A 13981-nucleotide genomic window follows, 5' to 3' on the forward strand; every position below is an offset into this window, starting at 1 on the left:
TGCTGGGATTAAAGGTGTGCACCATCACACCTGGCTAATTATTTTTATTTTGTATGTACGAGTGTTTTGTCTGTATATGTATCATGTGTATGCCTGATGCCCATGGGGTTTAGAAGAATGTCAGATTCCTGGAAGTGGAATGAGCTACTGTCTTAGTTATGGTTTCTGTTGCTGTGAAGAGACACCATGACCATGGCAGTTCTTATAAAGGAAAACATTTCATTGAGGCTGACTTACAGGTTTAGAGCTTTAGTCCATTATCCTCAGGGCAGCAAGCATGTTAGCATGCAGGCAGATATGGAGTTAGAGAGGAGGCTGTGAGTTCTACCTCCAGATGGGAAGGCAGCAGGCAGAGAGAGTGACACTGGCCCTGTCTTGAGCTTCTGAACCTCAAAGACCCCACCCTCTGCTTGTGTGGGAACCCCCTGATATACTTTCTTCAACAAGGCCACTTCTCCAGTATTGCCAGTCCCTGTGAATCTCTGGGGCCATTTCCATTCAGAACACCATAGCCACCATGTGGGTCCTGGGAACTAAACCCAGGTCCTATGAAAGAAAAAGTACTCTAACCACTGGACCATCTTTTTTTAGCCCTCCATACCCACATCTTCCTTCTTGTTTGAACTAGATTTGTGCTGGAGCAGAGGTGCTTTTCTACCGTGTCTGCTCTTCCATGATAATGCCTCTCTCTTGGTCTTCTAAGTCTTCTCTTGGGATCTTTTACCATAGAGAGAGTCCGGTGGTCAAAGGCAATGCACTGTTGGCCTTAAGCAGCCTTGCTGTCGTGGTGTCCAAGCATGAAGCCAGCCTATCCTCAGATTCTGATGGAGTCGTGGAGGTGAGTTGGAAAGATTTTGGGCATGTGGGCTTTGGTTACATTTCTTTAGTCATTATTTAAGTGGCCTGCATCTAGGTTTGCAAGGTTAAATTCTGTGAGTGCATCATCAGGTTCTGCTACTTGGTGAGCCCTTACTGTGAGCCCTCCTCTCTTCCTGACTTGCTGCTATGCTTTCCTCACTGTAGTTAAGTGGCCAGTTTCCTTTGAAGGTGACAATTTTATGAAACAAGGGCTGTCTTTTTGTGATTACATCACTAGTAAACAATCTTAGAAGGTTAACCAGGCTTACAGAAAGTGAACAATACTGTCAAACAATGATAAATAAGCTGTGTTTACACATTGAAAAAATTGCACTTTGCATTTTAATTGTAGATGTCAATGATAAAGTGCCTGTTCATTTTTGCAAGGCATTTATTTCTTAATTAAACACCTGACAGGTTGGCCAATATTCATTTCCAATGTACTTTTTCAGATAATTCATATCTGTCAAAATAAAAAGATGTGGATTTGTTCTTGTTTTCAGTTCTATTGTCTGTTAGCTATCATCAGCCAGAATGGGTCTGATGTGGCCTGAGTAGTTAAAGAAACAAAACAGAACATAGGCTTTCGAATAACAGAGGCTTATATTTAAATTTCATTACTTTGACTTATTAGCTACACAGTCTATGTGTAGTGATTTCCACTTTTAGAACCTGTTTTCCCATCTATAATATGGAATGACAGTACTTCACAGATAACAGAATTATGAAAATTAAATGAGTGCGTGCGCATGCATGCACACGCGCGCGCACACACCAGTTCACAGGTCATCTCACATTAGCAGGTAAATGATAAGCTCTCAATAACAATAAGCATCATTAACCTTTACTGCCTTTGTCTTAGAGGAGTTTTCTATGAGCCATTTGTACTCTCTTTTGTTCTGTCTTCATTGGGGTTGTTTGAGTTTTAAAGTAGGGTCTCCTTATATGGCCCAGAGTGCCTCCAACTCACTGTCCTGTCTCATTTTATAGCTGTTATTCTCATACCTGGCTCTGTACTCTACTTTCATGGTGCTTTTCTGGATGGAAAGAAATGTTCCTCCCGTTCATTTTAAAAAAAAAAATAACTGAAAATGCATGGACTTTGGAAACCCTTGGAATTGAAGACAAAGTTTAAAGGCTAGGTTTGGCCAGGAAAAAGGGAACCTCTTACAGAGTGCTCTTGAAATATCTTAGCAGAGCATGCTCACTTAGGTCATTTTTTTTTGTCTTGCTTGTATCCACCATTTACAATTTAGATCCACAGGATCCTGTTCCCACCCCGTGAGTAGGCTATGGATGAAGCTTCATCTGAGCATTTAATTAATCCCCAAATAATGGAGAAGAGAGAATTATCTAAAGGGTGTTATTGAAGTAGGTAATTTGGGAACAGCCCTGTGAGCCAAGGCAACTACCCTTGGGGGAAAAATGTGTTACCTGTAAGGTACTACCCAGTGTCTTCTCTCCTGATAATTTTGGTGAGACATGTCCTCATAGGAGGAAAGATAAGCATGACCTATTCAAACCATTCCTGGCCAAGGCCGATGAGGGGGATCTATCCTTGAAGTGATCCCTAAGTCAGGATCAGATGCCTTCTATGGGCTAAGTGCAGGTCTTCCAAAGTTATATTAACTGGTTAGGATCTACTTTCTGCCTGCCGCTGGAAGCAGCTCCTCCCTCTGCCTAAACCCAACACCTCCTCAATGAACTGTAGGCTCTTGAGTAGTCAGCTCTTTGCTTAGGCTGCTCTAATTCTGCTTCTCAGTAAATCTACATACTTTCACTGTTACTCTGTGTCTCGCCTGAGTTGTTGGAAACTAATAACCTGGATTTTCTATCCAGTGACACTGTCACCAGTGAGCAAGAGAGTCAGTACTGTGAGACAAGAGCTACAGATGTTCATGTAGAGAAGGGAATGAGGACTGGGATTAGTACACGAATGATAACAGGATAATTACTTAGCATTCAAATATTTGACATTGAACCCAGAATTTTGTTTTAATAATGACAAAGATAAATGTTTCATTTCATTCAAAGAGCCATGGGATACTTTATTAAACACTACATACTAACTTGATCTGTAACCCCAAAAGTTCATGCACTTTATAGAATCCCTTTTCTTGGGGGATAATTATGGTGAATTAGTAGTTGTGAAGTTAATTTGCCCCATAATAGCTGGAGGTATAGCTCAAAGTTGAAGTCCTAGATTCTCATATGCTTTGTCCCCTACTTCCAGTTTTATCAGACTGAGAAGCCATACAGGCTAAGAATGGCACTTTGCTTTTATTTTTATTGACCTTGCCTTTGGCCTTTTATCAATACAAAGTCCAGATCTCATTATTTGATTAAAGTTAAACAAGTGTGACCAATAACAAAAGATCTTAAGATTAATGTTTCTAATCCGGTGGCCACGGGTGACTTTTATCACCAAGTCTTTTTTTTTTTTTTTTTTTTTTAGTGAATGGAGTTTTTTTTATAATTTGTTAGTTAGGTGAATGGTCATGATAACTGATGGATGGTCATATGTAATATTGAGCAGAAATGCTAGAGACGTTGCTCAAACTGTTTCAGGCTAATTGGTCAATTTGTGAAATGGTAAGTCATAAAGTTTGGAAATTTTCAATTTATTTTTTTCACGTCTCTTGTGTATGTGATTTTCATCACAATTCACTGGGCAGAGGAAACCTGAGTATATTCTGCTGTAGCCCCTGTCTTCCCAGTTCTGATAATCATTGAATAAAATGTAATTTTATTCTTGTTGGGGAACAGGTATGGACATACCTTTGTCAACTCTCTTCACTTCATGTACTCCAAGCAGATAAAGTTTACTTTGTGAGGTCAGCATTTCATTATTTAACAACAAAAAGGGCTGTAAAATAAAGTTTAGATGCCAAAGTAAAGTTTAGATTTGTTATATATTTTTTCTACTATCATATCACATTGTTCCTCATCTACAGGTCCAACCTAATTTCTTACCAGTGAAAGAGTGGGTTTCCATGGTGCTTAATACTCTCCTGGTCATTGTGGATAGCCATTACCACCCCAGAGGACAACTCTTCACCTGCTTTTATCATGTAAGTACAAGAAATATAAAGGACCAGAATTGCAAGGGTTGACTATCCTGACATCCATTCCTCACATGAAAACTATGACATGGTATAGTAATTTCTGCTTCTGACTATAGGTTTGAAGGTGTGTGTGTGTGTGTGTGTGTGTGTGTGTGTGTGTGTGTGTCTGTGTCTGTGTGTGTAGAAAGACTGATGCGTAGGCTCCTTGTTTGATTGAGTTGGTTTAGGGTATGTGCCACGTACTAGCATTATGAAAGCTCTAGAATTTTTTCTGATGTATAGTCAAGGTCAAGGGGAGATATTTGGTCTTTTTTTTGTCGTTATGAATAAAATGAAAAGAATAACAGCATCCTCTGTAATGAATGCCTCATGCCACCCCCTCAGTTTTGTGACTATTGACTTGGCAGTTCACCATTATCATTCTTGTTTTCCTTGTTTATGAAATAAAAGTAAAGATCCTTTGCCGTGCCTTTCTGACTTACCAAAGACTGTGAAGGTGAAATTAGTTAAGTTATGAAAAGTGTTGTATTTTCAAAACAGTAAAATTCTTTGCAAATACCAAGTAATACTGTTGGTCACATGAAAATTTACGGCCACCCACATCTTTCTCTGTTTCATGATGGTATTCTAATGACTGAAGCTGTGAAGTGTGCATCTTGTTGCTGTCTAATGTTCCCTATGTGGTTACTCCTGCAATTGTGTATTGTTATTTTGGTTTTGTCCTTTCAGTAGCCATTGCATAGGGTATTAGAGAGATTACAGGCCAGTCAGCTAAGTTGCTTTGGCTCACAGTTGTTTAATGAAAAACATAGCATAGATCCTGAACTGTTGCGAATATTATGGTTTTAGTCCGAAGTCCATTGCCCAGTTTATTCTCTGTAAATACTCTACTTCTTTTTACCCTGCCCTTGGGAGGACCAGGTATGTATTGATCTTGGGCCCAGGATCCAATACTAGATTTTAAGTACATTTTTGGACAAAAAAAATGACTTAATAAATAATGCAAAACTAAATTGGAAGTTAGATTTTGTTCAGAAAAGGAATCCTCCAGAAAAGGAACAATTTGCTTAAATTGTTTTGAAGCTTATAGAGTAACTATGTGGGTCAGAAATTCACCAGAACAAGACACTAATGTGAGAATCATAGACATTCTGCTTAGTTCTTGTAAACCAATAAGACAAACTCTTTATCGTCCAGGTCAGAATTTGCCGCTTACTTTTTCAATTCTTTTTTATATTACTATTTATTTTAAGGACATATTTCAAAGGTCACTTCCTTTATTTCCTGTGTCATATATAGCTGAGTCCTTTTAAGAAACATTGTCATTTGAAGACATTATATTAGCATTCAGTATAATGTCCTAGATGCTTGATTTCTATCTTAAAGTACTAGAGCTTAGGGAGCAAATACACACAGAATTAAAACACATTGTACCGTGCTTTGACTGCCAGGCATAAGGCCACTTTTATGGCATGTCTGAAAATCCAAAATGGATAACAGTGAGGGTGATAAAGAGGCTTTCTTCTCTACTTAAGACAAATTTACAAAACGTATAGCATGTGTGGTAGAGTGCTCCAACGTGGGACTCTTGCAGATGCTGTTCATGTTCAGCTGCCCTGTCATTTTATTAGGGCTGTTATTCATTTCTCTTCCCATAATTGCATATCAGAAGGCACATGTAGAGCCCCCAGTTTCCTTTTGAATAGCTGGTTACTGCTTTGTAACCAGAAGCTTTTAGAATTTCAACTTCCCTCTTAATTAAAAGGAATTAACCCCCTGTAGAAAATAATCCATCTATTGGGTTGTATTCCCACAAAAAACTTGGGAGATGTGCCAGTAGACCCTTGTGCTGGACTTCCACCTGTTCCTCCCTAGTAAACGTCTCTTTTCCACATCCCTTTCTCGTTTCTTTACTGGACAAGTCCTAGCTTTCTGGACAAGTGTAACGTGGCATGTCTACATTCAGACAGCTTTACATTTGGCTTCCCTGTTATATGGATGCAGGCTTTTTAAAACATTGAAACTGAATTTATATAGTGAGAGAATCCACAGCCTCTAAACATGGGCACTTAGAATTCCATCTTTGAAATTTCAGAGAACATTACTGGTTGCTCAGTAGTAGATGAGCATTGACTAAAAGCTGCGTGTGCAGCAAACACACTGAGAGTCTCCTTTTTGTGCAGGTGTAGAAGCTTGCATCACTGTAGCACTCATGATAGATGTACACCCTTTGTGTTTTAAGCAAGAGGCTAACCCGATTTCTTTCTTTGGTTGCCCTAGAAGTCCTATTCTGGTGAGAACACGGCAAGTGCTATTGCGCGCTCTGCGGCCGCCACGGCTTTGTCTCTCCTAGTGCCGGTTGTCATTATCTCTTGCAAAGAGAAGGTTGAGGAAATCCTGAACATGCTGACTGCCAGGTTACCTGGGAAACCAAGTGCTGATGAATCTCAAGCCGTGCAAATCCACATGGGCCTTGCGTTGGGGATGTTTCTCTCTCGCTTGTGTGAAGAGAAACTCAGGTACAGTTGATTGAAGTATTGCTATGTTTCCTCTTTGTGATTTAGGTGATGTAATACACACACACACACGCACACACACATGCAAGTACCTAAGCATTGCATCTGAGCAGTATGTGCTTGCTAAACTTTTTGAGATGGTTGAATTGTTTATTCTCATATATGGGTGAATTTTGCTGCCTAAAATATTATGTGGATATTAGTATTCTTTGAGGGTTATTATTCAAGTGACTGATTACTTGAAAACCATCTCAGTCTGAGATAGAAGTACAAATGTATAATTAATAGGCATGGACACCAGTCTTAGAGTACTGTAAGTGAAGAGAAACTTCTCCCCTCCCCTTCATTGCTGTTCCTGTATTGACATCTCCATAAATGGGGAAGAAACAACCCGGGAGTCCCATGTAGCAGAGGGATGCTGGGCATCACTGAATCACCCGAGAGCAGCATGTACTCAGCTTCAAAAATGCTCCTTTTGTTCTATAACCTGGCTACATTTTAGTAATCTTTAAAGAGTCCTAATCTGTGCATATTATGCTGGGTGCTTTATTCGGTTTGATTGCTCATTTTTCGGCTGCTAGCATTATCCATGAATGGTGCAAATGGAATATAAAAGACCCAGGTGGAAAATTCCACTAAATGGGCAACTTTTCCTACAAATCAATTAATCTATCTTAGCTTTCTTAATAATTGGTCTTTTCTCTGTATTTTCTAAAATTTTCCCTGTATTTTCTTAAAATTTTATGCATCCAGGTTGATTGTAGTGCAGTTTGACATATTTGTTTACTATGATTATTAATGGTAGTGACTTAAATTTCAGCCGCTTCCTGCTACACTCGAAATATGATATAGGGAAAAATATCCAGCTATGGTGTTAGATGTCCTTATACTTGCTAGTTGGTAGCATATAATGGCCCCAAAGCTAACTGTGTGGTGGATAAACTGGATGGTGTTACACAGCATCTGAAGTGCTCGATTTAAGTTTGTGTTTGTAATTTAGTTACCTTGAACAAACACTATTGTGTTTTGGGGGAGATTACTATTGCTCTTGGGAACGGTATATTTCAAGAGTACATCTTTAGCTTCTGGAAACATCTGTCAGATAAGTGGAATGACTGGCATAGTATCTGCAAATGAAAATGAGACATGCCCAGAATATTCATAGAGGCCCAGCTCTAGATGTGAACAAAGAATATGCCCCTTGCATGGGAATCGACGCCTCCATTCATTCCTCCTGTGTCTGATAGAACATAAAGTGTTTTGTAAAAGCTTAAGGCTTCAAAGTGATTTTCCCCTTTGCTGCTGTACAACAAACGGCGCTCTCCTCGCCATCTGTGTTCAGGCTCTTCCTCGGTTTGCTTCTAAGCAGTGTGTTTTTACATCTAAAACCGAGCCCTTGGCAGTTCAGCTGTAGGGGACTCGCTTCATCCCACCCTGGCTGGGCTCACTTCTTCATTAACTTGGGATAAGGTGCTGCACTGGCTTTATGACTGTCAGGTTTGCTTGGGGTTTAGTTTAATCATGCTGCCTGGAAAGCCGACACGTGCACATTCAGCCCTCATTCCCAGGTTGCCTTCCACCCCTGTCTCTCTTACTTGAATCTGAACCTGCAGGGAATCCTGGGCAAGGACACAGGAAGCTCATCCTTGGCTGAGTCACTGGGAATACTGATAGATTTGTTTGATTATTTTTTAAGACAGAGTCTCTCTATGTAGCCCTGGCTGTCCTGGAACTCAATGTGTAGACCAGACTGGCCTCAAAGTCCTAAGTGCTGGGATTAAAGTTGTGTGCCACCATGCCTAGCCCTGAGTACCTATAGATGTTAACTTTGCCTAAAAGCATTATTTTTTTCTTGGATCTGTGTTCTGATAGTATAGTCACCAACATATAAAAATCCCTGGTTCGTACTTGCCCATTTCTTTTAGAGCAGAGAAATCAGAAATATTTGCTCTTTCTACCAGTAGATGTTTTACTTGGTAATTATAATATTACCAGATGTTGTAGTTTTTCAGACTTGTCTCTTTGTTGTTTTTCTTTTTTCTTTTTTCCTAAAATAAAGGCTAGGGGCTGGAGAGATTCCTCAGTGGTTACGAGTGCTTGCTGCTTTTCCAAACAACCTGAGTTTGGCACCTACTACCTTGTTGGGTGGCTCACTGTAACTGTTACTCCAGGGGCTCTACTACACTCTTCTGGCTTTTAAGGGGATCCACACTCATGTGCAGACACTCCTACACAGGCACCAAGCACAGACAGAAAACTTAAAATAAAATGAATCTTAAAAATATAACCAAACATTGGAGTTGGAGAGATAACTCAGTGGTTAACAGCACTGGCTGCTCTTCCAGAGGGCTGCAGTTTGATTCCTAGCACCCACACAGCAGCTTACAAGCATCTGTGAGTCAAGTCTTAGGGGATCTCCTATGCCCTTTTCTGGCTCCCTTGGGCACCAAGCACACACATGATGCAGAAACAAACATGCAGGCAAAATATTTACAAAATAATATAAATAATATAAAATAAAGCTAAGTACCAAGAGCGCTATTGGCTTGAAATGGGTACGTGAAGTGCCCCTTGAACAAACGTCAGGACTGCATTGTTCAGAGTACATCCTCCCTCCTAGAAGAGACTCATCACAGTTAATCTAGCTTACGATTTTCCTGAATTTGAATTCCTACCTAGGATTATTCAGGAAGGTTCATTACACGAAGCTTCTTGCCACTGTCATAACCTGTGGAGGATGTAAATATGATCTCAGTATGAGAATATATAATTGTACTTTATTCCTAAGAATAGTTCTAAAGGAACTTATTTAATGCCCCTCTTATACCCCATATATATGTATGTATCTCTGTCTGTCTGTCTGTCTGTCCATCCTCCAAGGCTTCTCTCATGCCTCAGTATAATCCAAGCACTGCTGTAGTCTTGGTTTGGAAGCTGTAAAGTGTTCTCTGGCTGCTTAGTATCCTTGGGCTGTATTTCATCCAATATGATCTGAGGATGAAGAGAAGGGGCTGAGCCCTAGGAACCCTGGGTAATACAGTGTGAGTGAGGAGGCCCACAGCTTTGCCTGAGGAAAGAGCCAGAGAGCTCCTATCTAAGGCTTCTTTTGCTATCCAGTCTTAATTCTCACTAAGACAATTATAAAAACCAATTATCATATAGAAGCGCAAAAATGTAGGGCTAGAGAATTTTCCTCCTTAAAAAAACTATATAATTAAAGGAATAAACCTCACTGGCAACCCATACAACTGAGACATGGAGTCATAGCTGCATCCCTCCCAGGAGAGAAGATATTTGGAATGAATAACAACTTTATCAATAGTTTTATTCTATTTGCTTCAAAAGTATCATTTTTACATTTTTAGAAATATTTGAAATTATGTTCTTCAGTGATTTCAAATTTAAATACACAGAGAGGATTCAAAGGAAGCTTTAGAACTTATTGTTTGTAATTGGTTACATCCTTCAGAACTTGATTACTGAATAATTTTCAGTTTAATTTATCCTGTCTACAAAAACGAACATACGTGAGTCACCGATATTGTTACTACATTATTTTTTTTACATATAAAGGAAGGCTGAAATTTCCAGTAGATAGTGACAGAAAAAGACTTTATTTGAAGAACTTTGACCTTTTTTATTAACATGTATCTAGCTGTGTATATGTTAACATGTGTGTGGCATGCTTGCCATGGTGCACATGTGAAGATTGGAGGATTATTTGTAGGAATCGTTTGTCGACATTGATTATGTTGGGGAATCAGACACAGATCCTCAGGCTCACTGAATGTGTTAGACAAGCACCCTTACCTGTTAAGCCATCTCTCTGGACCAGAATGCATTTTATTTGTCTTATGGTACTGGGGATCAAAGCCAGAGTCTTATGCGTACTGGGCAAGCACTCCACCATTGAGCCTCACACTCCCAGGTATGCCATGAACTTGGAACAGTTGAGTGATTATTAGTAATTCATTGTCCCTGTCCCCTTATCTAGTGACATGTCTGGCCAACAGATGAACCTTCTTCTGATGAAGTCCTTGGATGCCCTGGAAAGCTGCTGTTTTGACTCCAGTCTTGAGTACAAGTATGTTGGTTATGTTCATAACTGATGCTTAGCGTGTGTCTGATAGTGACAGCCTTGGAGGCTGTGGTAAAGTGTTTGCAGGATCTGATCTCGAGTTTTGAGGTAGAGTGTGCTCAGCAGTAATTGTAAAGAATCTTGTACCAAAGCTGTTTTGTTCTAAAACCCTGTTATCAGTGGACAGGTTACTTAAGTATAGAGCAATGTGTGCTGTTTTATAGCTTAATTCTCCCGTTACCAAGATTTGCATCTTGCTTTGGACCTCTGACCAGAATGTTTCACTCAACCTTGTTTCAAGATTAGCTGAAATGATTTGAATAGGAGTGGGCAAAGAGAGCCTCTGACAATTTGAATGTCCCTGGAAAACCATTGTCTGAGGTATCAAATGGAAACAGCCATTTATTATATCAGAGGTTCACAATCGTTTTAACGGTTATGGGTCTTCCACCAACCCCCATTTGGTCCTCATTCTTTGTAAAGGTTTTTTTTTTTTTTTTTTTTAAATGAAATATCTTGCCGGGCGGTGGTGGCGCACGCCTTTAGTCCCAGCACTTGGGAGGCAGAGGCAGGTGGATTTCTGAGTTCGAGGCCAGCCTGGTCTACAGAATGAGTTCCAGGACAGCCAGGGTTACACAGAGAAACCCTGTCTTGAAAAACAAAAAAACAAAGAAAAAAACAAAAACAAAAACAAAAAAAAATCTTATATTTTATGGTTTCATTCTAATATTGAAATCTAACAAAGTGAAAATAATCATAAAAGAATAATATAAAAACTGTTAAATGTGCTGTTATACATCTAATCTCTAATCTAATATCTGAGACTTGTATGGCTGAATAATATAGTTTTGTTATGTTTTGTGGAATATTGTCAACAATAGCTTTTACCTCTCTTGACTTCTATGTTTTGGTATCTCAGGTTTGAATACTCTGGGGTCCATTGTTTCTAGAAAACACAACAGTTTAGAACTAACAATTTACCCTTTTCTGTTATCCCTAGATAGTAGCTAGTTTCTTGGGCTCAGACTAACAAAGAATAGATAAAGTAGCGACGTAGCCATTCAAAGGGAAGTTTATGGAGGATTTTTATCATAAATACAGTTGGTCTCTGTAATAGGTGGCACTGATGAGATCTTTGTATACAGGAAGATCTTTGTATACAGGATAAGACTGAATGGAGACCTGACAGTTCCTCAAGAGATTCCTCGGGGATCCTGTGACTTCTTTAGAGTACAGTCTGAGTATGGGAAGGGAGATTGAAGTCTTCTGAATATAGAAAATGACTAATGAGGGATATAAGGGCATGCAGTTATTTTTCAAATCATATGATTGAGATTTTGAGTCTAATATTTGCATTTCTATTGTCTTAATAGCCAACAAGTAGGAATCCCGCATCAGACCTTTCCTTTTTTCCTGTCCATTCTCCCCAGATTCTCCCCATAGCCATAGTCCAGGATGTTAGAAAGATAAGAAAAAGCTTACAGTTCAAGCACTGCAAGGTGTCCACCAGCTGGAACTGTAGAGGACAGTTCACATACTGCTTCCATCCAGCTCTATGGTATAGGTGTTCATGTCTTAAAGGCATCACATGTCTAAGTGTATCTAACCTTAAATTTTATTTTCATGATTGATAAGATTCTTATTTCCTCGTTCTTTTCCTCTCTTGCTTCTCATCTTTGTAGTAAAGAGCAGTATTGAAGAGTGGGCCTGGACAGGGACCACTGCCGCAAAGCAATGTAGAACAGGCTCAGGTGAAACACCTTCTCACTGGGAAGAGAGGTGATTGTTCATTAAGGTCCAAGCTTCCAAGCAGGCTTCCCCTTCCATCCAAACTTCAGCATTCCTACTATTAGTGGAGCTCAGGATTCCCTCACTCCATCCATCAATGACCTGAGTCGTCGGCCCTGGATGGCACTTTTTCTCAGTCTTGGGTTCCTCTGGCACCTGTCCAGCAACTGCATTCTTACGTGTGCACCTTGCATACTTTAGTCCTAATCACAACCGAGAGAGAGCTCTAAGCAGGACGCTTCATCAGTGTGTGAATAAAGAAAGCTAGTCTCTGAGCTGACACTTTTGCTTGTCAGTGGCAGAATTAAGAAATGGGCCTAGGACATCTGAATTCAAACCATTTTTCTTTGTCTTGTGTACTAGAGTGTGGAGAACACAGTTCAGTAGGAAGAAAGCATTTCATACTTGGCAATATGGCATCATTTTTATTGTCATCATCATTATTGACATTTAACTGTTCCCCACTAATTAAAAAAAAAAGTTATTTCTCCTTTTCTGACTTGGCCCAGGCCAGAATGCCCAGTGTATAACATAAAGGACAAATCTCCATCTGCCAGTGAGATGGTAAAAGCACTGCTGTGAGGTGGTTACCAGATCCATGAGTGTGCTACCTCAAGGGATAGAATTCTCCCAGAGCAAATCCTGGTGTATTCACCAGGATTCCCTGATTTTTTGGTGAAGACCCTGAAGATACCTGCGAGTGTCTGGTCCTATTGCTAACATTTTGCTGCCACCTAGTGGTCATCTGTTTACCATTGCCATCCTGACAACCCTAACTCTGGTCCTGTTATCCATCAATGACCTGAGCTTTGGTTAATTACTATTGAGCTGTTACAAATACAGTAACATTTAAATTGTACTCTGTAAAGGGCAAAGTGCTAAACAAATGTTAACTGTTATTAGAACTAATTATCGTATGGCTTGTACTTAATCTGTAGGATTGCTAACAATAAGCTAGGGAATTCAAGACTCATCTGTGATTATCTTAGAAAAGTATTATAATATCTCAGTGGATATGACAACATAAACATAAGATTTGGGTATTCTTTTGTGGTTTTTTGCTGATAATAATTTAATACACTGTGATATGACATTTAAATAAGTAAAGACATGACAGTAGGTAGAGCTTTACTTTCTTTTTTTAGAATAATATAATGGGCTTGGTTTTTGTTTTTGATTTTAAGATTTATTTATTTTATTTTTATGAGTACACTGTAGATGTCTTCATGCACACCAGAAGAGGGCATCAGATCCCATTACAGATGGTTGTGAGCCACCATGTGATTGCTGGGAATTGAACTCAGGACCTCTAGAAGAGCAGTCAATGCTCTTAACCACTGAGCCATCCCTCTAGCCCTCCTTCTTTCTTTCTTTTTATTTCTTTCTTTTTCTGTGCACATACATGTACCTAGGCCATTCACACACAGGAAGATATTGGGTGTCTTCATTATTGTTATCTATTGTGTGTTTTAGGATAGGGCCTGTCACTGTTCTTGAAGCCTACTGTTTTAGCTGGGATAACTTGTCAGAAAGTTCCCAAGATCTGACCGTCTCCATCTCCTCAGGCTGAAGTTACAAGCACCATGAGCATGCCCAATTCCTACATGCCTCTTAGAGTCCCTTCCTTTTTCAGCAGTCACTCTTACCCACCGAGCCCTCTCTCCAGCCCATGTGTA

At 39.6% G+C, this 13981-nt stretch overlaps 1 protein-coding gene across 1 annotated transcript; it reads left to right on the forward strand.

Annotated features, from left to right (window-relative positions):
* Positions 1-729: 729 nt before the first annotated feature.
* Positions 730-10523, forward strand: LOC114615903 (focadhesin-like; the record flags this gene model as incomplete). The annotated part of the gene is made up of 4 exons (XM_028761499.1): positions 730-838; positions 3813-3929; positions 6204-6442; positions 10434-10523. Coding segments are annotated over 4 exons (555 nt in total), but the record flags the coding sequence as incomplete, so codon positions are not given.
* Between the last annotated feature and the right edge of the window lie 3458 nt (positions 10524-13981).

The sequence above is a fragment of the Grammomys surdaster genome, unplaced genomic scaffold, assembly GCF_004785775.1.
Source record: "Grammomys surdaster isolate TR1022 unplaced genomic scaffold, NIH_TR_1.0 189489, whole genome shotgun sequence".
NCBI lineage: Eukaryota > Metazoa > Chordata > Mammalia > Rodentia > Muridae > Grammomys > Grammomys surdaster.